This window comes from Salarias fasciatus, chromosome 11 (assembly GCF_902148845.1).
Source record: "Salarias fasciatus chromosome 11, fSalaFa1.1, whole genome shotgun sequence".
Classification (NCBI taxonomy): Eukaryota; Metazoa; Chordata; class Actinopteri; order Blenniiformes; family Blenniidae; genus Salarias; species Salarias fasciatus.
The window spans coordinates 13,064,935-13,091,844 of record NC_043755.1 but is presented as its reverse complement, the minus strand read 5'-3'; the positions used below and the strand labels follow the sequence as shown (position 1 = coordinate 13,091,844).

The 26,910-nt window shown below is 42.9% G+C and overlaps 1 protein-coding gene across 1 annotated transcript in view; it reads left to right on the top strand.

The window, feature by feature from the left end:
- Nucleotides 1-26,656, top strand: part of LOC115396781 (eukaryotic translation initiation factor 3 subunit H) — a 54,979-nt gene extending 28,323 nt beyond the window's left edge. Inside the window, exons 3-8 of the mRNA XM_030102802.1 lie at nucleotides 1,766-1,933; nucleotides 7,570-7,669; nucleotides 9,960-10,109; nucleotides 17,598-17,718; nucleotides 25,780-25,912; nucleotides 26,364-26,656. Coding sequence (XP_029958662.1) covers nucleotides 1,766-1,933; nucleotides 7,570-7,669; nucleotides 9,960-10,109; nucleotides 17,598-17,718; nucleotides 25,780-25,912; nucleotides 26,364-26,458 — 767 coding nt within the window. The 3' untranslated portion in view covers nucleotides 26,459-26,656. The remainder of the gene's footprint in view (nucleotides 1-1,765; nucleotides 1,934-7,569; nucleotides 7,670-9,959; nucleotides 10,110-17,597; nucleotides 17,719-25,779; nucleotides 25,913-26,363) is intronic.
- Nucleotides 26,657-26,910: the final 254 nt, after the last annotated feature.

The following is a 26,910-nucleotide window of genomic DNA, read 5'->3' as shown; positions in this document are numbered from 1 at the left end:
GTGGCAGGCTGCCTTGCCTCTCCATTGAGCACTGTGTATTTTGGAGTGTGCTGCTGGCCTGCCCCTGGGCAGAGCCCCTCTCCAACATACTTATTCCCAGTTTCTCGCTCCTCCTCCCGCTTGTCTTGCCTTCACGCTGTGCGTTTTGCCCCCTCCCACCCAACGTTGAATCCTCACACACCTCTCATTCATCACTGTAAAGACACATTCACAAGCTTGATTCACACATACGGCGTCGGGTGCCACCTGACACCGCCGCCACCACCTCTTCCTGTGAAATACCGTACATTCCACAATTCTTCTCCCACTTCCTCATCCGTATTCCCTTCTCCGTTTAATCAACTCGCCTTTGTCTCTCTGACCATGTCAATCACAAAATAAAGGGGCCAGATTACAGGGGAAGATTGGTACATCCAGCGCGTCCCTGCAGGACAGGCTGTGAATAGGACCTCTGTGCCTGTCTGCCCCTTTCAGGGCTGCTATCCAGATGTTCTTGAAATTCAGGGTTGTGCGTTATTGTCAGAGAAGAGGATAAGCTCCTCTTGGTGCACTCCTGCAGGTGTCTAAAGTCTGATGGCGAGATAGTTTTCAATCTCTGGTGCAGCGTGAGCTCAGCGCAGAGTGTGTGTTGGTGGTTTGCTCGGAGACATGTTCATGGAGATTGCTCGGCATCGTTATTCCGAACACAGATTGCTTCAGATTCCACTGCCCCGATTAACATAGCTCAGTCTCTGCGAAATTCCAGCGTGAACTTTGCAAGGTCAAAAGCCTACAAGTGACCAAATAAAATGTTAATACATTTCGACTGAAGTTTCTCCCTGCTTTACATAACATCGCCACCAGGGGTCGAATTCAGGCCATTAAAAAGAAGCTAAAGGAGAAATGTCATCCTTGTAATAAGGTGACATTACATTTTTCTTCCCTCGCTCCCCTTTCTTTCCCTTCTCTGCCTCTGCCCTTTTATTCTTCCTCCTCCTCCCCACACTCACACCTTGCGCCTGTCTTTCCAGCCGTCCTCACCTTTCCATCTTCATTTTTTCCCTCTCTCTATCTTCCCCCCTTCCCTCTTTTCCTCTTCCCCAGTTTGTTCTTGTTAACAGCCCCAGCAGGAGAGGGATGTGCTCTACAGTCTGGGGTCTAGGGGGCCACAGCTGCCCAATCACAACCTGATTTATCAACCTCCTCCAGCCAGCCTGCATAGAGATACAGTTTTGTTCGCTTGCTTGAGCTGTTACTTACAGCCGGCAAGGCAGGTTGTTTGTATTTCTGGCTGTGGATCCTTAGGATGTGTCTGCTGTAATGAAATGGCTCTTCCTGTAATGTATCTCGCCTGCTCTGCACTGGCTGAAGCCTGTCTGTGTATCCATCTAGCTGCCCCCCCCCCCCCCCCCCCTACCAGGATATATTTACTGACATCAGGAATGAGAGCCTGACTGGTGATCCCAGCTGATATTTGTTTTAGAAATCTCCACCACAAGCACATGATAACAGAAGACGGGGCCTTTGTTTTTCTTGGTTTCAGTGCATTTGTCCTTCACATATCTGTTGCTCATTGTTTCACTGTGTTTCCCGTGCCCCTCCCCTCCCCCACATACTTCCTCTGTTCATGCAGCTTGTCCAGATCCAGATGGAGATGAGATAACGTGTAAATCCAAACAAAAAAATAAAAAAGAGAAAACTGGTCAGATTGAAGTTTATTCTGAATTAATGTTTCTCTTTTCTCTGTCTGTCTCTCCTCTCTGTTTCCACCTCTCCCTGCCTCTAGTTCAGTACCAGATGGAGATGATGCGTTCCCTGCGTCACGTCAACATCGACCATCTGCATGTGGGCTGGTACCAGTCCACCTACTATGGCTCCTTTGTCAGCCGAGCGCTCCTCGACTCTCAATTCAGCTACCAACACGCCATTGAAGAGTCAGTTGTCCTCATCTATGGTAAGCAGTGCCGCACACGATGACGTAGTTTCTTTTGACTTCTAATTAGGGTGTTTTTGTACAACAGTTACTCAAAATGTTTGTGACAAATCATCCAAACAAAAGCTTATTACAAACAGTTGGAGCCGACACAAAGTAACTTTGGCATAAATCAAGGACATGCTCTGAGAAGTTTGGTTTGTGTTAGATAGTGGTTCCCTGATATATTGTGCCACTTAGATTTAGTGTATCTGAGGGTTGTCAAATGTGATTCACAACGGACTTAAGAAAGAGCACAACCCAACCCTAGTGACGACTTTCCAAAGTGTAATATGAACAAAAAAATAAAGACATAATCATCTGTCCCGGTCCTAACTTTTCCACTGAGTGTACCACTTTGTCAGTAAGAGCACAAGACAGAAGTCAAAACTGAGCCCCAGAGAGCTGGACAAGAGATGGATGGATATGAGAGGTCATTGATGCAGCAGTGGAAGCTAACTTGGTGTCCAAAGAAAAAAAAAAAAAAAAAAAAAAACCATCATTAAGGCTGCAGAAATGGTGAAAAGGCAGTAAAATGATCATAGGGATCGTAGGGAAAGCTCTGGAGTAAATAATTCTTGGTGGTGTTTCACCCGTTCGGCCCGGCTGAGATTCGATTGCGCTGTATGTGACCCCCTGAACTCAAATGAGCTTCAAACCCCTGGCTTCAAAGGACTGCTGATTTTTTTAAAAGACCAAAGAGGAGATCCACTGCTGCCTTGTGTACCCGTCACACAAACATTCAGCTAATGAAAGAAGCTGTTGGATACTGGTTTCAGGAAAGGACAATACGAATATCTGCACTAACACTCCCTAAAGGGGAAAAAAAAAAAGCTGATCTTACACTTGAAGCTAAAAGAAAAGCTAGCTCACATCCTGGGCACACGATGTTCGGCTTGATGTCTTCATCGCTAAAATAAACGCTTTTTGCACTGTTATTGTTAATTTGCCATTTAGGGTTCTTTGTCATTCAAATTTCAGACCTGATTAAAGTGAATAAATTTGATTTGCGGTTGTTTAATCAAGAAGTATCCAAGAATAGGACTGCCATCGAGATGCCTTAAGATATTCTGCCGGGGTTCACATTCAAAGGGTCTGCGCGGTAAATCAGGCTGACAGATGCAGGAAAGGATTAGCTGAGGTAAGGACAGATGTTTTAAAGACAGTCTAAATCTAAACATCAAGATGGTTAGAATTAGATTTTCATTTTAAGATGAATTTCTGTATTGTCATCGAGCGCACTTCAAGCAGACTGAAGGGCTTGAAGCGTTTTGAGTACAGAGCGGCAGCTGAAGCGTTGATGTGGATGACCTTCCATCAAACGGCATTGTGGTGTCGGAGATCGGTGTTCATAAACTGAAAATAAATCCCGACGACGTCGGCGCACAGACGAGTGGACGGTATTGGTAGCTGGGACTCACTGGTGGCACGTGAATGGATGCGGCGCCGCCGCCCGCGGCTCACACTGAAAACCCTTAAGAGCTGTCCGTAATCGCAGCGACACCAATGCCAACCCAGATGGTGTAAGTGAGAGTTAGCATCTACGTGAGAGAAAATTAAAAACCTGTCACCACCAAAAAAAAAATAATAAAAAAAAGTGTTCATTTTTGCGGCTCGATGTGTAAATAAACGATCATTCATGGCCACCCCGAGTGGTCCTTTAAGCTCAGAGACACTCTGTTGTTGATCTTTTTTCTTTTATGTTTCTGTCTTGACTCTTGATGCTCCCAACATGAACACACATGTTGCGGGGGGTTATCAACACTTTCTCCGTCTGAAGAGTCGTACTGAAGTACAGACAATGTCAAAGTGACAGATTTTATCATGGCAGTATTTTCTGCTCATATCGCACGCTGAGTTTTCTTCCCTCTGATTTATGAGCTGAAAAATAAGAGTGAAAATGAACACGGGTGACACAAAGAGACTTACAGGCTCACTGACCTGAAACCACAATCTTTCATTAAAATGGCTCAGTTTATCTAGTCACTCCAAGGCGAGAGAGAGAGAGAGAAGCAGCAAACACAGTCGTCATTAAAAAAAGAGAAAAGAAGTCATGAAATGAAACATTCAAGGTGTTCAGGAGTATGAAGAAACTCCCCCTGCAATCACTCAGGATTCACGGTTTCATGCTGTGGCTAGAGATTGGTTTTAACCCCTCTTTACATATGTAACCCTCTGATCTAGTGCTGCTACTCAGGCATGCAGTCAGTCAGCCCTTTCTCATTCTAAATGGTGGGCTCCCGTTAATGTCAATCAATAATGCAGCGCTTAACGGATCAAAGCACCTCACAGGAATTGGCATTATATCTGTTTGAAGTCAAAGGGAAAGAAAATTGATTTCTTTTTTTGTTCACTTTGTCATTAGCTCTCCAGTCATTTTATGCCAATGAATGAATCAATCGAGCGCTCAAACTGGCGGGTTAATAGCTTCCGTCCAGTGACAGCTTAGAGCTTGAGTTAGAGCGGGTTGTTAAGTCAGTTAGTTAAATGTGTTTGCCACGACGGCGGATTTCTTACATGGAACAGTTGAATTGGCGCCGACACCGCTTCACTTGAACCTCAGTGTTAGTGAAAGACTTGAACAATTATGCAGAAGACTTTCTTTTCAGTCACAGCCTCTCGGAATTCTGTGAAGCATGCATACATTGTGAGCAATAGCATAAATCCTACAATGCAGCCGTTGAACTAGACAGATATTTTCTGTCACCAATAATATTATTTTTTTCTGCAGTGATGAGAAAGTTTGTCAGGAATCCATCACAGGAGAAAAACCGAAACAGACAACCACCTTCAAACCTTCGTACAATTAAAGGTCACCAATGAGCCTCGGATGCATTGTTTTGAACTTCAGGAGGAAAGTGGAGTACCTGAGAAAACCCGTGCACACAGAAGAATGTGCAAAGCTCCACACAGAAAGATGAGGTCGGAACACAAACCCACAACATTCTTGTTATGAAAGAGTGATAAGCATCACTCCACTCCACCGGGAGATTAATTTTTATATCATCGTGTGCCAGTGTTTTACAATAATATGTGCTCTCTAATTATCTCTCCATCGTAGCACCTGCTATTGGGCGAGATATATCGGAACATTCTGTGCTAAAAGTTAATGTGGTGGAAGAAGAAAAAGTGCAAGATTGTAAGAATTTGAGTGAGTTTGACAACATCTGGATTGTGATGATTAATGGCTCGGTCAGACCATCTTCAATAAATGCTGCTTCTTATGGGTCTAATGGTCATTATCTATCAAAAGCGGTCCAAGAAAGAAGAAGTGGCTGACTGGTGTCTGTTCATGAGCAGTCACTGCTGATGCATGTATTCCTCAACAGGTCTTACTTTACATCTTATATTATCTGTTGATAACCTCTTCGTTTGGATGTATTGAACTTCATGTCTGGACAGATCAGGGCTGCTTTGACACCAAAAGAGAAATGTAATGGTTTGTCAGCATTTAAATAGGACACTAGTTCACACTATTGTTGGCTCCCATGGAGGCAGAAATGTTTTTTTAAACTGTATAATTACTGTGATATTTTTCAAACTAACAAAAAACAACAAAATCAGTATTTTCATGAACACGCTTGTTACAATGACAGCCAATGGAAAAGTGCAGTACAGCCTCTGTTCCAACGGTAACGTAGGATTTATCATTTCAATCCTTGTATATTAGAACTTTTCTTTGGGGATTATTGAATATTAAGTCAATTTAGCTTCTTTCATTCCCAAGTGTATTAAAGCAAAGATATTTAATCCCTATGGGTTTTTGCCTTGCGTATTTTTTTCCACCCCGTTTCTTATCCTTTTAGCATTTGCAGGTTGAAGACAAATCTCTAACAAACCTGCCTCGTTTGTCAGAATCCTCTTTTGAATCAAACTCTTCAGAACTAATCTCCAGTGTAAATGTGTGCGTCTCAGGGTTGACAAATTTTCAGATAAGAGCTTGAAGCCGGAGCATGCAGAATGCCGTTAGCAGGCTTCCTATGGTTGTAAGAATTACCTTCAGCGAAGCATTGGCGTCGCCATTCTCTCTGGTTGATGGTCAGCATGAACTGACATGTGCTGTCAACAGTCAGTCCTGGACGGGCCCGGATGAGCCGCGAGCAAATAACCCGTCACGGCGAGCGGCTGGGGAAAGGAATGAGCTCCGGCAAAACGCGTGGTGGACCGCAGTTTGGAGGCTGTCGGCTGGTTTGGCCCGTACCGATGAGTTCTCTCTGCAGGTAGTTTAAATGGGAAGTGGAACTGAGCTGCTCTTGATATTTTTAATCCTTTTTTCGAAATGCTACTTCAACCCGGCACATTGATTTCACAAAGGCGAATGTAATTTTGCATTTTTTTTTTAACATGTAGCAGAAGTTCCTCGTCTCCCATCTCTCCTGCTCAGATGTGTTGTGAGGCTGCACTGGAGTGCAGTTTTTCAGACCAAAAATAGAGAGATGATATTAACTGAGAGTATCAATCAAGCAGAAGGTCTGATGGGAGGCATGTATACTCCCCGATTGATATTTATGGTTCCTCCGGTGAGCACTCCTCAAGGTTTTTTTTCCCTCTATTTCTTCCAGGTGCTTCAGATCAGTTTGGGTTATTTTGGTTATTGAAACAGTTTTCACCCATACTGTCGGAAATGAATTGTCGCAGACGTTTGCTGCTGTATTTGAGACCTAATTGTAACTGTCCTGTTGAGTTTGCTTCTCTGCAGAGATAAAAAAGGAATTTGTATAAAGTTTGGTGTCCTTCATAAGGTTTTTAGTGGAGCAACATGTTTGAACTAACTCAATGTCGCTGAGAGACAAAGTTCCTGTTATGCTCCACCACTTCATCGGCTTGAATCGTTCTGGTATAAATGTTCATTGTAATCTGTAGAAGCTGATTTCCTTGGTGGAGTGGCATTCTGCTTAAATTCCGCTCTTGACATAAACACCCAACAAAACATAGAGCTGCACGTCTGTGAGTCAGATGAAAGTTGAAACATGAGGATCCTGCTTCAAAAAATAAAAGAAAGTGTACCTTGAACCCAAACGAGGGATGCTGTCAACATTTAGATAATTGTTTGTGTGTAAACAAGTCCAGCATCCTCTAACTTAGTAACTCTCAATATTTTCCCCTCTGGACCCCTTCTTTAATTTTTTTTATTTTATTTTAGCCAAAACAGAGTAAAGCCAACTCCCGGCAGGCAAGGAACCTTCAGAGTCACAGTAATGGGCACTTGCCCAGGTCAGCGTTAAATCCTTAAAGCACAGTACTTTCTTTGACGTGCAAATCTAAGTTTGACAACCTCAAAGCAGACATGTGCTTGATACCCCTTTTCCTTAGACCCCATGTTGGGAACCACTATGTCAAACCTCAAGGTGCTAAAACATCATTTATTCATCGCTGTGCTCTCTTGAACCGAGAAAAAGAATTACTTAATGGCAAATGATGGGAACATTTTTAGACACTGCTTGTGATCAGCAAGACACGACCAAGAAAATATTCTGTTCTTATCAACAGATCCTCAATTAAAACAAAAAAGAATACTATGTCCTTGCATATTGGGGTTTCGGATTTAGGTTGATATGAAAGTACGATTGAAATGACAGGTTTGATTGATTGAACTTCCTTCTTGTTGCCCATTGCAGATCCCATCAAGACGGCCCAAGGCTCCTTGTCTCTGAAAGCCTACAGGCTCACCCCGAAACTCATGGAGATCTGCAAAGAGAAGGATTTCACACCTGAGGGGTGAGCAGTTCCACAGCAAAGCAGTCTCGGCTTTTTTCTGTGCACTGTATACACACAGAAACATAAATATTCACAGATCAACTTTCAGATTACACATGTACAAACACGCGGGCTTTCATTGCTCACAAGAATATTTAGCATCAATTTGTTGCCTTTTTTATCCGACTACCTTTGTTTATTCATCGGATGCAAATACGGCCCCACACATCCACAGGGGAGGCGTTTTTGCAGCAGTCGGAGATGGATGCAGATGATGATGATTTATCAGCTCACCCTTGCCCATCAAACAAATGTACCGTGTTTACGCTCTCGCTGACCCCCAGGCTTATCGTAATTGCTTTTAAATTGTAGCTAGAAATGAATGTAATGAGGGGACTTTTTTTTTTTTTTTTTTTCTGGGTAGTCCTCATGCGCCTACTCATACATGCATAAATGCATGCGCGACGGTCCAGCCCACATGCTCCCACAGATACAGAATAACCCAATAGAGAAGTCCCAGCGGCTGTCAGGAGCGCCGCATATACATTTTAAATCCATCAGCAGGAAGCGTACAGTCAGGGAAGAGGACAATATCATTTCTCTCGTCTATTTTCCCGAGCATTTCTCCACCCATGTATCTCTGTTGCCAGCCGCTCTGATATTGACCCACTGTGCTTGGCCCAGAGTCGGGATCCTTCTCATTTCTGCAGCTTTTCATTAGTTCCTATGATTTATTATGGCTCCAATCTGTGGCTATCAGTGTTCCCAATAAGGGCATGATTGAAAGAGGGCGGCTCAGGGCAGGAAAGGACAATATCACCACATTACAAAAAAATCTTGTTTCTATCCTATTATTTTCAAAATAGACCAGAAATTTGAATATCAATTGTTTTTTTTTTTCTCCCCCCCCTAAAGATGCAAAACTTCAAAAGTGTATTATTTTGCCCCCCCTCCCCGCCACAATGTGGAGAAAAGAAAAGCACTCTCTTTCATGTTGGTGTATTTGATGTTGCATAAGCTTGCATATATTGTGCACCTTTTCGAAATGAAAGGCATGGATAGATGAGCGTTGAATAGACCGATCCCTTTGAACTGCTCTCCAAGTCCGCTGGGCTATAGAGGCTGTGGTCAATAGAGTCCACTTCAGCACACAATCTGAAGCATCAAATTAGTCTGCCTGTGGAGTCAACCTTTGGCTCCGTCCAGCGGGGCCCAACTTGGAAAGAGCATGGCATTAAGTGTGCCAAAGTCCAGTATGGTTGAGCAATTTGTCCTGCCTAGAATGTGCCGTCCTTCTGCTTCCTCGCGGACACCTTTTTATTTCACTCTGCAGGCATTTGAAAAGGTCACAGTATGCAGGAAATATTTTAATGCACTGCAGATTGATAATTGTGCCAGAATCTTTAACAAACAGTATTTATATCATTATGGATTTTCCTTATAGGCTGCTCCTACCCATACTGATTCAGGTCCTTCATGTTGAGGGCTCGATGCAGCATTATCTTCTCCCATTGTTTGAGAGTCACCTCCGAAAGTTTGCCTGAGGTGATCCTTAATTTAGAATTCCAAGCAACACTTATCAGAAATAACTTATCAAGCATCAAATGATTCTCCGTGTACCCATTTATCACACAGAGGAGCATTATATAAACATCTCCGGTTCTGGTACAGTGCACATCGCAGATTAATGCAGTGAATATATTGATCCCATAACAAGCCCAGCACATCTAACAAGCTGACGTTAGACACACACGCAGGCATTAGTCTGTAGCTGGTGCTCAGTGCCCAGCAGACAGGCTGGAACAAAAGCAGTCAGTCAATGTTATTAGATTTATGGGAGACATTAAGCAAAGTTTGAAGTTTCATTCTTGTTAACAGGCTGCTGTCAGAGAGAGAGAGAGAGAGAGAGAGAGGTGCAGTTTTTAGCTCGTAAGCAGGGAAAAGGCAAAAAAAAAAAAAAAAGGTGGTTTAAAAATTGTCACCACTGATTCAGACTGGCTGTCGTGTGTTGTGTCATGCAAGCTGTCCTCTTCAAACGACTCGATATCCCGGAAAGAAAATAATAATTTCCCCTCCGGTAATAGCGGAAGTTTTCAAAACATTTCACAGAAAACTGAAATACCAACATGCCGCTCAGTGAAAACTGCCGTTGATGTTCACGTGTCAAATCTCATGTAGGTTTCTGTGACGTTTCGGAAGTGCAGCAATCATGCCGTCTTGTTTTTTTTTTTTTTTTCCCGATTCTATTACAAATTTTCATCACCTCTCCTGTCTCTCTTGCCTTTGATCCCCCCGCCTCCCCCCTCGCCAGCTTGAAGAAGGCCAACATTGGCTTCGAGCATATGTTCGAGGAGGTGCCGATTGTCATCAAGAACTCGCACCTCATCAGCGTACTGATGTGGGAGCTGGAGGACAAGTCCACGGTCGCCGACAAGCACGAACTGCTCAACCTCTCAAGCAGGTTAGTCATGAGCTCATGCAGCCATTTACCCAGAAGGCCCAAGGCCAGGCACCCTGATCATAAAAAAAAAAAAAAAGGTGAATGCTATCCGGATAAGTTATTTCAAACAGGTTTTTCCTCCAGAGATGAGGCATTTACAAGAGGTTTCTGCATGGTCTGCTGGGAAATTGTGTGGGTTTATCAACATCTGTCCTCCAACCTTCAGCACCGCTGTAAATTTTTAATCTAATACTGACAGAGCTGGTGGGTGATCCAGCAGATTTATTTGCTGTGGTTTCAGAGGTGATCCGGGTTCCTCCCCCCCACGCTGTATGTAATCCTAGTCGCTCACTCCCTGATTTAAATCTGATGCTACTGTAGCTCATTACTTCACATGCAAATAAGAAGTCCCTCGGTGTGCTTGAAATGCTTTGTGTTCAATCATATTGGTGGGAACTCTGTGAATCTTTTAGCTTAATGACTCAATAAGGTCAATAACACGCCCTACTGTGTGATCAGCCTGTGAATGGAAGCTGCAATCTCATCCTAGAAATCAGTTTGATGGAAATTAGCTCATATTGTACAATTTCTTTTGCTTTTTTTTTTGACTATCTATAAAAGTAATGTAGACACTTTTCAAAGCTTTTTACCACCTTTAAAAAAAGGGGGGAGGAAAAAAAAAACACATCGTTGTATCTCTTTAAGCCCACCGGCTGCTTTTACAGACATGACTTAAAGGTGCTGCTAAATTAAAATTGATTTGACATTAGGGAACTCTCAGGCATTAATCTGTGTCTTCTACGGTTCTAAAAGGTACCAGATCGGAAGAAAGAATAAGCTCCGTATTGATGTATTCAGGCTTATGCTTACCTCCCTCATCCCACACATCCCCTGCCGCCCCTCGCCACCATCGTACTTGGCTGTACGACTGTTTGCAGGTTCTCCTCCAGAAGGCCTGTCCATTTTGTTTTTTATTTTGTTATTTTCGCAGATGTCCCAAGGAGGACCAAACCCATGAGTGAATTTATTAAGTGACAATTGTTTTTGTAGCCAAAGATCACACTTCTGTGCAGTTGTCTCCTAAAAGCTATTACAAACAAATAAAAGAGCCATATTATTACTTTGGACGACATATTTCTTCATTATAATGAATCCCAAGCATAGTTTACTCTGAAACAGCAAATAACAGCAGCAGCCGCTATCCTGATCTGTGGGAGGTTTATGCTCACGGACCCAGTTGCGTGCTCCCGCTGCTTCGTTAGCCCGCGCTACCATTTATCATTAGCTGCAGAAATGACCATTAGAAATGTACGTTGTCCGGGTCAAGGCGCACATCATTTTCACGCGATTGAATATGCTGAAAATAATCATGAGCGCAGGGTCACATTTGGTGCTTTTCTAAGCTGCTGGAGAAAGGACAACAACAAGCTGCGCGGCATCATTTTCACCGTCTGCATTTGTTATAATGAAGGGATATGTCATGCAGTGAAACACTATGACCCTTTATGTGTTTTCGTGGTTTTCAGAGGCTAATGAAGTTTTTTTTTTTTTTTTTTTTTTTTTTGGGTACACGAGCACAAGTTATGTGAAACTAGAGCTCTACAGAAAATACTCGGATGTAGCATAAATTCTCCTGTTTTTCCAGTGGATTTATCCATAAAAATAAAACGATTAAAGTAACGCCAATCTTATCCCTTCAAGCTTATTTTAAAAAGACTCGACTGTTGCACCAGATGGGCAGGCGATAGGCTACAGTATCCGCGCATCTCAAAATGTGTCTGCCTGCTCGCTGTGAAAACGTTTTCCTGCCACAATTGAAAGTGCCTTGTTGTGCCGCGCGTCTCCGAGGGATCGAAAACAAACTCAAACAAGTGTTTGTTTGGGTAACTGCCCACCAACACACGCCACAACTCGGACGTGTTTGACCACCGATGTGGTTTCACAAACCCGCGCCTTTGGGACGGCATTGTTCGTTCTGTTGGGATATCCAGTCTAAAGCTAGGTGCGGCAAATGTCACGCCTAAATGTCAGAGCATATATATTCATAAATGTCTCCAAAAACAGGGTCTGCCATCTAACTTGGTCCGCCGTCACTAACGAGCACAATATGAACAAATATCACCGCGCCATATCAGCTCGCAGCCCGGCTCTTTTTAGTCTCGCGTTTATATCTCCGAGGCTCTTAGCATCAGTCTCAGGAGAATTTATCAGCAATCATTTATGGAGATAAACCGCTGCAAGTGGAGCAACAGCTGTGAAGCTGCTAATCAAAAAGCTTCCCAGGGGCAGGTGTGAGAAATTAGCACAATAACGACTCAAAGTGCTGATTTACACACTGTTGGCACGCAAAAAAAAAAAAAAAAAAAAACCTCACTGCGCCGACTTGTAGGCTGCAGCGAAGCGCGTCAGGAGCTGTTGCGAGTCTTCTCGCCTGTCTCGTTTTCGACGCCAGTGAGCCGCGGCGCGAACGAGGACCCGGATGTAAGATGCATGCGCTCTGCCAACTAACCTTGGCACCGACGCCGGCCATTTGTCACAAATTGCCAATAGACAAGACGATCACCTCACCTTTTCTTGCATATTGTTCCATTTTCCGAATGGCTGCTCCAGAGTTGAAGTATCACCTCTGATATCGCCCAAAATGGGGGCAGAAGAGGAACGGCCCTCCCCGCAGGTTCCCCGACATCACGTCACGCCAGCGGTATGGCTGGCAAGATGAAATTGTCTCCCGAAGTTGTCAGAGTGCCGCGCCGCTCCGTCCTTGCGTTAGATGGTATAGCGTCCATCTCTCTACATCTTCCACTGACAGCCCTACCCTCTTCTCCTTATTTCCACCCCTCTCAAAAAAAAAAAAAAAAAAAAAAGTCAACGATAATGGCTTTTATTTAATGTTTTTCCTTTTGTCTCATTTTCCAATCTGCAGCCCCATTCGTCAATGTCATCTGTGTCTAAGGCTGAGTGAGTGCAGTTTCACTCCAGCAAACAGGGTTGTTCTTACCGCAGATGATGATGTTGATCGTGGTGATGGATTGCATGAATGTAAATTCATCTGTGTAGCCCTTCTTCCCCCCTCAAACACCCTTGAAACGCCTCGGTATTTGCAGTGTCACAGGCGAGACTATATTTATGTCAGGCCACAGAGTTTCATGCGCGGTCTCCGGTCCCGTTGAAATTCCCCACCGTGGAGTAACCCAGATAGTGCGTTATAAATCAACATCCTTTAAACCTCATGTTTACTTTCGCTTTTTGTCTGGATGAGCGCCGTATTCACTCCGCTATCTCTGCTCCCTGTCTGATGTAATTGGTGTTCCGCGTTGTGATATTTGGACCATTGGAAGTTGGAGTATGTAAACACACCTTTCAGCACGACCAGATTGCTTTGATAATATTTGTTCAATAAGTGGAAACGAAGGGAGTGCCAGGCAGAGGGGGGAAAGCACTGTGAGACTTTGTGAACTGCGGTGGACAGGAAGTTAGAGCAGTGATGCAGATGAAGAGAAATTACTGGAAACGGGGTCGGAAGGGAGGTGGAGGTGACAAAAATACTGATGTGAATGAACAGCACTGCAGGGGGGAAAATGACCCCCTGAGATTAACTTTTTGAAAAGATATTTTTGAAAATAATTTTTTTTTGCCACTGAAGTAATGATAATGTGCAGGAAGCAAGAAGAAATTGATTTAGAATGGAAAATGAGTTGAACTATAGGGGTTTCAGCCACATGGGGTCTTGAAATTTATGTTAAACCACAGGAAAGGCACATCTGTCTGGAAATATAAATGTGCATTCTTTTGCCTTGTGTTTTCACCAAGCTAATGCTGTGCCACTTGCATGGGGGCAATTTTCGATATTGGAGATTTCACATCCTCTTTAAAACAAATTATTCTGCCACAGATGCAAGCCAGCAATCCATATTGTGCCCTAGTCCATCAGTTAAAAAGACTCCATCAGAATAAAACGCTCGTTCGAAGAATGGAAGTCATTTCCTTGGCAGCTTTGCTCAACAACTCCCCTCTGAACTTTCAATTTACTGAAAGTCAGCCAATTTTGTTAACGCATCAATACAATTTTAAAGTTTGTCCTCGCCGAATATGGGCGTGTAAGGCGCGAGCACACCTACGGCACGGCGTTCGGGCTGCCATTGAACTTGACCTTAAAACAGAATTCGTGATGATAGGAAATCTCCTGATAGACTTTGATTTCTGATTCAGTATTGATCGGACAGCTTGCTGACCCGCCTGAATAATTTAACCCTTTGGACCGGACACTGTGTAGTGGAGGATAAATTATTCATAATGCAACTTTTGACAACCACGTACAGCTGCTCACATCCAGTGTTTCATCAGCGTCATGAGTTTGAAGCATTTGTTTATATAACTCACATTTTCAGTACAGGACTCTTAATGTATGTGATTTCCTACACAAACTGAAAAGAAAAGAAATCACAGTCATCTACAAAAGACGAAAAACGTGATAAATGCAACCAAATCCAGCCCGCTGCAACAAACCCATCGCACATCACACGCACGCGCGCGCACTCTGCCGAGCTCAGACGCTTGACACATCCACAAACGACAGATGTTTTGAAGGATCCTGTTCTGAGTAAACGATTTCCTTTGCATATATTATACATGCACACCACACAAATTAGCCACCATATTGCTTGATGAAATAGTTTTAAATGGGCTTTCGTCAGCGAGAATCAATTCTGACACAGTCAGAGGGACGCAGTGGGGAAGTGTTCTGCTGAGATTTGGTCCTGGGCCAGCAGTTTTCATGTTTACAGTGGAGGGTTGACATACTGATCACACAACAGCCCTCACAGGCAAACATGACTGTACTGCAAATAGTTCAGACTGGAATAGAATATCTAAATGGCTACTGGAGCTCCCAAATGATTAGAGTGTTCTGCAGATTTTTATTTTGATTTGAAAAAACAACAAACATTGTTAGGAGTGAGAACTAACTGGAAACTACTGACAATATCTATGAAGTCATATTTTGTGTGTTAAACAGTGAAACCCTGCAGTTATTATCAGATCACTTTAGAAAAATACCTTCATAAAGCATCATCAGCAGTTTTCCTGCAGCTGCCTGCATGCTCACAGTAAGGTGCGTGCACGTGTGCTCACATTTGTGCATGTAAATGTAGTTAGGATGGGAGCCGATGCTAAAGTGGGACGATCAACAGTCTTAAAGATCTGCATATATCTTGCAGCACTTAATTTTATGCACATGGTTATAGGCCTTTAGTTCTCTGTGAGGAGAAAAATGCATCCATTTACTCATAAGCATCTTGCTTCTGGTTTGACATTATAACTACAAGCTAGAATGCAAATGAGGTGACACATTATGCTTAAATGGTACAAGCCAATAAAGAAGAAATAGGTAAAGTGCAAGAGTCAGAACTGCAGGGCTCTCGGTGTAGAATTGTGATTTTAATCGGAGCTTTTCCACCGCGGACAGAAAATCATATTTTGACAATTCAGTTTTTTCCTTCCAGATACCCCTCAGATTGCTGCAGGCCATAAAGTCTTGGTTATATCAGTCCCTGTCCTGTTGCTTCACTGTTCCAGGCATGGTGGCGGCAGCATTATGGATTGGGTGAATTTTTAGCAAGAGCTGGGAAAGAAAGTTATTGGAACTAAAAGATCAAGCTAAAACTATAGAAGTCACACAAAAGTAGAGAATTGGGACAATTTTTCTGTTATCGGCTGATCATGCAAAAACCCATACATAAGCAAACGAAGCATTTCAAGGGCTCTTATCAAACACTTGAAGGAAACGCGTTTTCCATGGAAATGAATTGCTTAAACCCAGTTCTGACAAGCAGTAACAGCTTTGATTGTTGTGATTGCTTTAAGTGGGCTTCCTACAACGTTGCAAATTAACGGTCTAAATATTTGAGATTTCGTAGATTAGTTTAAATTCATCCTGCAAAATTGTATTTTCAAAAAACTAGGTTGTGACTTTGTGTTTTTCAAAATATGGAGTTTATGCCAGTTTGAATCTGATACCAAGCAGCGCCCGTACACTTACAGGCAAATTATACAGCTCTGGCAGATTTTGCAAATGGGACTGAAGATTGTTCCACAGCGACGCTAAAGCAGCTGCGGGGTAGCTTAGTGTTTTCTTTTTCAGTTTACTTGTTTGAAGAAATTCAGTCGGAATATTTGTTTGCAAGAAAATGCAGAAGTTGTGTGGAGCCGGTAGAACAAAGCAAAGAGAGATATTGATTTTTGAAAATTAATTGAAAAACGTGACAACAGAGTAAAGTAAGCGAAATCTCAGGAAAGTCGCTCTCCACTGGTTCTCCACATATTTACACAGGCAGCATAACACACTGTTACATCACCACAAGTGTGTACACATCCAAAGCACACTCGGCGCTGGCTGTTCTTGCGGGTATACGGTAGTTGTCGTTAAGATAAACAGCGCGGGTCTGTTTTCCCCCCATAAACAGGCTGCATTATGTAGCATCCAAACATTCGGAAATGAAGCCATGCAATCCCGCAGAGGGAAGCTCGAGAGGGACTCGGCTTGAAGTGCAGCGCTGCAGCCTTGTCAAGGGTGAACTTGAGGCAGCAGTGGAAGAACCTGTTAAAATGGGGCTCAGGGGAGCGCGGAGGAGCGGAATTCTGCGAGCCTGATGTTGTCAACATGGCAGTGTTTGGAAAAGATGAGCAGGAGTGATGCCAGATGCTGAAGTTTAGGGGCGAGAGGAAAGGTCTTCAGCACCAAATACTGCCAAATCCCAGGAGAGGAGTCTGACTGCGCACGCTCTCCAGGAGACACAGAGTTACATGACTGGTTGAAGGTGAACTCAAAGAGGAGGTCAGACTCGATGGGAACGACAGAATGATCTTTAGATGGAGACTACAGGTCTCCGAAGGGACATCTTAAAGCCGGAAATGTTTTCATTTTATTGCCGTAGCTGCCTGACAGAAAGGAACATTTTGTGCTTTGGGCAATATTTGACATGAGCAAAGACTTTTGAAAAGAAGAAAAGTGGCTCTGCAATCATTGGAATTATCATGGTAGACATGGTATTATTGTGCTGTGTTGTGAAGATTTGAATGTAATATTATATTCCTGTGTGTTTAAACCTGGTACCAGTGAGTGTCAGTTGTAATTACAGTGAAGTTAGCTCAGCCGAGCTGCTGACAGAAACAGCCCAGTGCAGCAGGCGTCGCTACAAGAACCTGCATTCACGCCCTATTTAGTCCTTTTCACATGTACAAGTCTCCTTGAGCTGTAAAGGCAAAGTGTTGTGAGGCTTTTAATAGTGTGTGGACGAGGAGGAGCTTTGTGCTCCGAATGAAGTTGCAGCGCAGACGCGGTCTGCTTTGTTTCAAACAATCCAAAGTGGGATTAAAGTGAGATTAGAATGAGACCGAGATGTTAATCTATGCTTAATGGTTTGTAAATTGCATGCATAATGTATGCCAACACAGTACAAAAAACATTTTTTTTTTTTTTTTTTGAATGACACTCTGACAATTTTATTCCAGCAACCACTTGGAGAAGAGCCTCCAGCTTCTGATGGACAGAGTGGACGACATGAGCCAAGACATCGTCAAATACAACACCTACAGCCGCAACCTGAGCAAGCAGCAGCAGCAGAAGCACCAGGTAAGACTCGCCAACATTCCTGCACACAGGCGCACGCCATCTCTCATGAACCAGAGCGCACATCCCACCTACACTGCAAGCAAGCGCCACAGCGACGGCGGGGAAATCCGCTCAGCGGCATGCATGAAAGGGAACTAGACACACGTGCGCACACACTCATACACACACACACGCAAACAGATGCACCTACAGCCACAGTCCCAGCATGAGAACAGCAGGTATATTTCTGTCAGACATGGACACAACCAATTGTAGCTGTAATCACAGCAGGCAGGCAGCAGAAGCCCCAGGTAGCACCAACACACAGACGTGCACGCCCCCACACAAACTCACAAAAATATGATCCTCCAGGCTCATACATTAATGTACACGCACCCACTGAGAATACACAGCAGTATCTGCAGTATACTACCAGTAGTAAATATACTATGAATGTACTCCATAAACATTTACTAACGTCTATATTTCTTTGCTGTAGAGAGAGAAGATGGAGCAAGTTTTAGCAACAAATGCACCTGTATTCCTGTCAGTGTAACGCAACGTTAAAATAATCACACGCACATCAGGAATGGACACACTTGTACTGCTGTCTGCCGTTTTGCGTTTCAGGTTTCAGATCCATTAAATGTTTCAGGGTTCAGGTACACCGAAAGCTTTTTTTTGAATGAGCTTCTTTCTGATGCATCCTCAGCACAGGATTGTATTCTGTCTTTGCTTCGAGGAGTTTGTGAGGCGTTGCTTTGCTGTTTTCCCACACGCAGCATTACCATATTCTTTGGTCAGTTATTTTTCTTAGAACAACTCCCTGTTGTATTTCTTTTCTTTATTTGAGCAAAGGATGGTCAAAGTATAATATTATGATACCATAAAATAACTGAGGTCCAAAGAGCTTATTTGAAAGAACAGTGGTTGAATTGAGACTGTGTGCTTTTGTTCCTGGAAGAAAAAAAAGATATACTTTGAACTGCAATAAGACAGTGACCCTCCTAAAATTTGAAAAAATACAGATTGATGGGGAAAAAAAGTCTTGTTTTGAACGGTATACCACCTTTATATACGGAGGCATTATAATGCCATCATGCAACTGGAAACTGGAGAATTTGTCTCTTTTCTGAATTGAGAATCATGATATGGCAGCAATGAACAGCTTACCAGTCTACTTCCAACTAATGTCCTAAAAATGGTCTGTCAACAGTTGCATAAGCTCACACATGGGCTAGCATAAGTTTGCTTCTTGTTGTAATGTTGCTATATATAATATTGCTATTATAATTTGTATTGCTGTTCCTGATGATAGTAATGTTAATATGTTTTGTTCGGGTGTGCTTATATTGCATTTATTTGGGAGTTTTCTGCAACTTTCCCAGCATTTTCAGTGTATTTTCTGCACTTTCATTATGGTGGAGGATAATGTCAGTGGACAGCATGCTGGTTTGGGGTTAAGGAACTGATTTTGCGTTTCATAATACAATATTGATTGATTGTCACTGTAGTGTATTTTCCTTCTGGGGTTTCAGTTACTTTCAAATTGATGGAATTGGATAAGGTTCATATAAATTGCTTTATTTCTCAGCTCTGTGTGTCAAAGTATCTGAAGTCTGGTCCAAACTGACTTCTGTCCTGCATGGAAAAACCCGTCATTTCAGTTGATGGAACCTACTCTGTTGTCAAAGTAGGAATTCCAAAAAAGGCAGCTTGTTTGAAAAAAATAATAAAAAGGTCTCTCTTTTTTTTTTTCCAAACCAAACAGGCATTGCCATGACGACTTCCCAGAGTAGTAAAATTCCCTCCGCAGTGCTTTAACAACACAAGCTGCATTAACTTGAGAAATGTAAATTAGAACAAGCAAATCACCACACCCACCAACATCAGCTTTGAGCAAAGACACTGAGGCAGGCTTAAAAGGCTTTTCCGTTAAGTTTACACTAATGAGATCAGAATGACTTACTGTGTAATCTGTCAGTGTTTTCATCCCTCACTTCACTGTAGTTGCTGATGTGTGCCCACAGCGGATCAGCCTCACCTCCATTTCAGACATGATTTTCCATCTGCTTCTCAAGTTCCCTTTTTTTTTTTTTTTTTTTTTTCTGTCTAGGAAAATGCAATTTCCATCACTACATGAGATGACTGTGTGACACATTCACTGCACTGTTTATCTTTGTGAAGAAGAGCAGGATCACAAGGTTAAATGCCAGTGGTCATGCACAGAGAGTCTTTGAATATACCCTTGACAGGCTGCAAGGCTGATACAAGCGATCTGAAAGCCGCTGTCTGGAAATGGAGTATTTCTCTATGAGCAACTGAAAAATCCACAGTATAGTCCCCTTTCCATGCCAGTATGACAGATGAAAATGGATCAAATGAATGAATATTGCTGTTATGTCTTTACTGGGCTGTGATTTAATTGCTTCATTGTTAGTTGAACTGACTTCAGAGGAGATCAACATTGCTTTATACCTTTACCATCACAGATAAGACTGCGTCGTCTGTCTTCACAAACTTTCATGATGTTACAGAGAGATGCAGAAAGTAGATCTGGATTTGGTTAGAAAGGAGATCATGGTGCGTCTAATTATTGTCTAAGGTCAAGAGAAACTTGGTAAACTTAGTTGAACAGAGGTGTCACCCACACACAGATTTTAGATATGAAGGAATCGTGTTTTAACGCCTTTTGCTAGAATTAGATTCATCTGTAAAGATATTTGACTGGCAGACTAAATAAGGAAACTTCTTGGAGGGGTGAAATATATCCAAACCAAGTCCCTTTGCCAAAATTACAGCATTTGGATGAATTCAAGTAGATTAATGGTTTTTTATTGAGATTTCGAGGTCACTGTGACATGCTGTTTTGCTGTCAGTGTAGAATGGAACTGTGGCATTTTAATGGGTTAGGAGTGTTAATATTGGTACAGTTTCACAAAAGAGCTGTTTTTCAACTTCTCGTTGGTTGACCTTTCTGCTGCTCTGCAACCGTTTCTAAGAGAAAATGGCATTTTCAACACTAAATAAGTGACTAAGGAGGCCTTAATGGTATCAAAACAGTCACCTTAAACTTTGTTATTGGATTGCGTAACAGTTGCATTGCATTCATTATTCAAGCCCAGGCGGACATCGTTGTCATCAGCAAATTTGCTGGTTAGAAGAAACGCGCATTCATGAGGCAATAATTCTAGTTTATATACTGAGGACATGTCGTGAGTGAAATAAACAATCAGTGTCTTGGCGAAGGATTCTCACTGGAGTTTATCAGTAACAGTCTCCAAGCACAAATTCAGACGGCCGAGGTTTTTAATGTCCCGCCCACAAGGAATCTTTGTCACTGGCTGGCGGGGTGAGTTTCTTTGACCAAAAGCTAATGCAATCTTACCGAGAACGCTTGTAAAATCAGAAGGAGTGATTAAATGAAATGAACTCCCCATTCTGATACCTCAACCACAGGTAACCTTAAGCGGCAGGTGAGCCGTGGCGATAAAAGCAGAATTAATTAGCATATTCATAGATCTGGATACACCGAGCGAAGGCAAAGGTGTCGAGTTACACTGGGCCCAGTTCAAGGTGTTGAATTATTTTGTTTTTGAGTGTGGGGGGAAAAACTTCTAAATATGTTTTCTATCAGGAGAAAAGAGGGATTTTTTTTTCTTTCCTTTTTTAAGGTTTAATCAATTCCAGGAGAGGAACTTTAATAACGGAGGCAGTGGCACTTTGCAAGCAGAGTGCATCTGTGACCATGTTTTTATGTTGTGCAAGGACACAGAGAGGCTCACACCACCTACGAGCACAAAGTCAGGCTGAAAACGCTAAAAAAAACCCTGAACAAAACATACACAAAATAGTGAACCACATGTCATCTGCATCCTCTATAGACCCGGTATCACATGCAAACAGTCACGTTGGTACACATTACTCAGGAAAATGGAAGCGTAGAGACGCAAGGTGACTCACTGGTGCCCGCGCACACGTACGCCTACTTTAAAACAACTACGCTCCGTCATCATTCCCAGCAAATAGAAATGAGAAAATGTCTGAAGTTTTGATGTTGATTTGAACTGAGTCATTATCTTTGCCAAAAGCTGACAAAACTGCAGCCAAGTTCGTATAACAAATGTACATCTGTGACCACAGGTACACCTCTGTGTGCGCTGAAACGAGAAACGCGCACACACTCCTATGCGTCGGCACAACCCCAGGCCACTCACCCACACAACTTGCCATTATGATCCATCATTCTCCCCATACTGTCCTTCCCATCAACACACACCCTCAAGCCTTCCCTCTGACACATGTACACACACACCCGAGCTCCTGTCGTACACAGTATCACGCCGACAGCCCCTTTAATGGCGCCTGTCTTTTTTACTTTTCATGCGGTTGTCTCTGATGAACAAATAGGGCACGCGAAGGAAGGAGAGCCTCTATTAAACCTCTCAGACACCCACAGTACCTGCTCCATGTAATCTTGTGCTATTGACCCTGCTGCTTCCCGGACAAATGGAACCTTATTAATCATCATAGAAAGTTGCAAAAATGGCAATGTTGCTGCAAGGGCTCCATTTTTCACTTACAGCCCTCTGGATTTCATCTATAGCTGGTTCCCAAGCACAATCTATAGCCAAGTTATTCATCGTAACCGGAAATGTACGTCTCACTCTCTGACTTACTCAGACTGTTGTTGTTTTTTTTTTTTTTCTTTCTTTCCACATCCACAAAGCCTGGCAGCTCAGAACAATGTGTTTATCCCCTGAAATGAGGAGTCAGGGTTTTTACTTGGGGTGTGATTTCAGCCACAATTTTAAGGTTCACAGCACCAGCCTTGCTTTTGTATTTGCTTTGAACTGTAAATAGACACATTAATTGAAAACAAAATCATGGCCGAAGCAGGCATCCTAAATGGCAAAACCAACACAAAATTCACAGGGAAAAAAGGTCATCACTCAAAAACTCATGCAGCATTTAGGTTGGCAGGCCATAACGGAGAGGCAAGAGACCAAGCAAAATGCTCTGATGTTATTGGCCTCAATATTGAAAAAAAAAAAAAAAAAAAGCGATGGAAAAGCATGCAAAAATGAATTTTTTAAAAAGCGAGACCTGAGCCTGGGGGGACCAGGGGATAATTAGACCCAATCCAAATTGTGGTCGACACAAGCAGACCCTCAGAGAGAGGGAACACCACGCCGAGCTGCAGCGCGCAATTCTCCCTGAATTAATAAGCAGCTGTGGTTAGAAAAAAAGCTTAAAGACGATCATATTCTCTTAATAAATAAATAATTGACAGTATAAATTATTCTGTACACAGCTTATCTTTGTTATTATTTATTTCATATGTGTATAGTTTGCCACTTATGTATGTGGTCGTTCCATTGTGATTGCTGAATTTTCCCCTGTGGGATGAATAAAGTCTTATCTTAACATCGGTTAATATCTGAAATTGCTGTGTCAGTTTGGACGCATCATGTATTTACAGACCCAGACCTGTGAAAAAGAAAAAAACTGGTGTCATAATGTGAACTTGACCATTTTTTTCATGGTCAGCAAGACAACAGTTTGAAGCAAGGCTCACTCTGACATAGACCTTGCATCTGATATTATCTTGAATCGGACTGATACTTTTCCATAGATGAGCCAAATGCAGGACGTTGCAAGTAAGCCCGGCGCCTTGAGCGACAAAACGCAGGAAAGTTTGTGAAGAAAGAAGTAAATTGAATTCCGCCACATAGAGAGGTCTGACTCGAAGAAGACAGGATTATTTCCCACCAAGGCGTCAACCGAAGACACGGAGCCGAAGCTGCACGACGTCCACACAGCGGTCTCAGTTATGGCAGGAGCTGATATACAGCTGTTCTCATAGAAGCCATGCAGCTGTTTTGACTTCACTGAGTGGTTCTTGTGCCACTGTTAGACTCTAAAATGAACCCTGAAACCAAAGGTTACGTTTATGTTTCAGGTTTTGGAGGGTCACACTTTTTCTCAAACATTTTGTTCCTCGTATCTGTGGTGAAATGATATAGAGTGTGTTTCAGAATTGACTGACACCTTGAGCCATTCGTTGTGCCGAGTGTCTGATCGGAAGCCACTGCTGCTATTGCACCAAATTATTTAGTCCAAAGTGAAATATATCGTGTACTTCATGTTCACAAGAACCTTTTTTGTCTTTTTAAATGAAAGTATCAGTACCTGTACTGGCATTTTATAACTTTATTATGTATTTGTATTTTATGGAAAACCTGTTCTAAATTGCATAAATTTAGAAAAAAATATAACATTGTTCATAAGTATTCTTATTTTTAGTGTTCTAATGAAATTGAATCAAACCTTCCTTGTCTTATATAACCTTCTATGCAGATGACATTGGCCTTATTGCAGGTTGTTAAGTGAAGAAATCAGCACTGAAAATATCATCAAAACTGTCTCAAGTATCATCAGCTTCAAGTACCTGGCTCTATAATTACAGTAGCTCAACAAAAACAATCAGATCAAGAATCATCTAAGGAACATTTTGGAATGGCAGAATACATTTCAAAGAAGCAGATACTTCAGCTTGGGAGTTAAAGTCACTGTTCAAATTCCTGATATTTACATATCTTCTCTACAGCCTCAATGAAGATTCAGCCAGGCTTTGGAAAACAAGTGTTTCTTAAGACCTTTGAGCATAAGCTCAGAAACCACACAGTGAATTAGTACGTCAGAAAATCACCATAGGAACAGGACAAAAAAATATCCTTTATACATTGTCAACCTACATAATTTAATAAATAGGGCCCTTAAAAGCACAAGTATGCTAAATATACAGACTGACGGAGCTTTCAGTCCATCCTCTGTATTCATAAAGTCTGTAATTTGGTTCACTTAAAGGAAGCGTAAGGATGCTTCTCAAACAGAATCACACAACTGATCATCTGTGGGGCAGTGACCTTACAGAACAAGAACAAAGATGGCAACGCAACTTGGAAAACACATTAATACAAGCAAGTCTACTACATTAAATCACTAGAACATTGGAACGAAGAATATTTTTGCCTTTAGACGTCATCGGTGTGGGCTAAAGAAATCATTAAGTTGTAAGAGAAACCTGTCAGGAAGTTTCAGCAGACATACCGTGATATTTTAAAGTTATTGGATTATAAAAACGAAATGGACTTGCCATCCCTGTGGTGATTGATGTTGAATTGTTTCAGGTACACAATACTAAATCAGACATTGACGACACGGTGCTCTGTTGTACCTTTATATATGGGCTTTTCTTCTGCCAAAATGGTTTTGTGCCAGTCAGGGGAAGCTTAGCTAAATTTGCCTCAAGAATATCTATCAGGAAAAGTTTTGGATATCGCTAGTCTGTTCTACACAGAGAATTTGGTGCATCGATGGGAAAACACTCGCACATCAGCAATGGAATATAAAAACTAGACAAGTTGAGTTGAACAAATAGTTTTTCCATCTCACATTGTTTATCTGAGCAGCTTCTGTCAGCGTCAGTCACCCGTACAGGTGCGTTGTGGGATGCTCGGTTGAAAGCGCTCAGCGTCGCTCCCACGCCGTTCTTCTTCCTCGTCTGCTCCAACCTCCTAGTCTGCTGGTCTGTGTCAGCCTCTGCTCCATCTTGCCAAATTAACAAGGCTTTTAGGATCTCCGGAGACCCGGCACCTCGCTGATTTACCGACTGTCAGCCCTCCACAAATCACTCCATCCCTGGCAGCACTTATAACTCGCGTCTATCTCCTCTTTCATCACCGTGTTTCTTCCTTTCTCTCTTGCCAATCTTTCCCTTTTGTTTTTTTTCCCCTCCACCAGCTGCAAGTCGGTGCTCTCTTCATCACCTGCCGATACAGTATCTCTTTCCTCCGATCAGTTTCCCTGTTCAGACTCGCTCTGTATTGGTTTTCACTTCCCCTGCTCCAGCTCTCTGCCGTTGTCACATTTCCTTCTCACTTTGTCTGAGCCCCATTTTCCGTTTCTGCCTTTTCTCTCTGCTCGTATTGCCTCTAAATCTATGTTATTTGTTTGTGTTTCCTGTATGATTCCACCCCCACTAACGCCCCCCTCCCTCCTTTCTGTGCCCGCCCTCAGTACTTGCAGCGGAGACAGCAGGAGAACGCCCAGCGGCAAAGCAGAGGGGAGCCCCCGCTGCCCGAGGAGGACATCACCAAAATGTTCAAGCCCCCCCAGCCGCCACCACGCATGGACACGCTGCTCATTGCAGGTAGGCACTGCCACCACCACCACCACCACCGAGCCCCCCCCTCCCCGTCTCTCTATGAGCTCCCATCAGCCGCCTCTGCTTCCCTCGCAGGAGCTCAGGTTCTGTTTTGTAATTATCTCCGCCATTATCTTGAAATTACATTAATTTAAAGTTTATTGACTCAATCTCCAGCTCCGCCGCCCCTTTCCTGCCGCCTCACGCTGTTCAGCCCTCCTCCGCCTCCCGACAGTGTTCCGATCCTTCCGTTCTTTCTGTTGGCCTCTAATTCGATGTTTTGTCACGCCGCCGTTTCCATTTTCCACCACCTCCGCCCGCTCATGTTGTGCACAAACGCGGGCATGTTTGTGCTTTTTCCGTGCTCACTCTCCCATATGTATGTTGTTTGTGGGCGTGTGTTTGTGTTTCCCGTGTGCGGGGTCAACGCTGATCCATGCGGTGATCTTTCCAACAGGGCAAATTAACAACTACTGCCAGAACGTGAAGGAATTCACCTCACAGAACCTGGGGAAGCTGTTCATGGCGGAGGCTCTCCAAGGCCACAACTAAAGCAGAAATCAGGCCAGAGGGGGGAAAGTATCGGAGATGCAGAACTACCAGAAAACAACTGGAGGAGCCATCCGACATTGGGCTTTTTTTTTTTTTTTTGAATGACTCCTTTCATTATTGTTATTCCTGAATCCACCTTGAATATAAAGTTATCTGTGATCAGTTTGGTTTGAGTTAAATAAAAGACTTTCCATCTCCTCACCGTCTGCAGCTCCTTGTGTGCTTTCACAGCGCTCCCGTCCTCTGCTTTTGATGATAATTGCAGCATTTTGTCCCCCACGGGACGAGCATTGTTTCCTGTTTCACCGTACAGAAAGGTTTGGTTTTGTTCATAGTATTAATTTGCGTAAATCGAACTTACAACATAATTATACAGGACAATGGTACTTTTTAGTACTGTGTGCACTTCGTCTTGCAGTTCAAACATCAAACGGGTGGAACCAATTATCAGT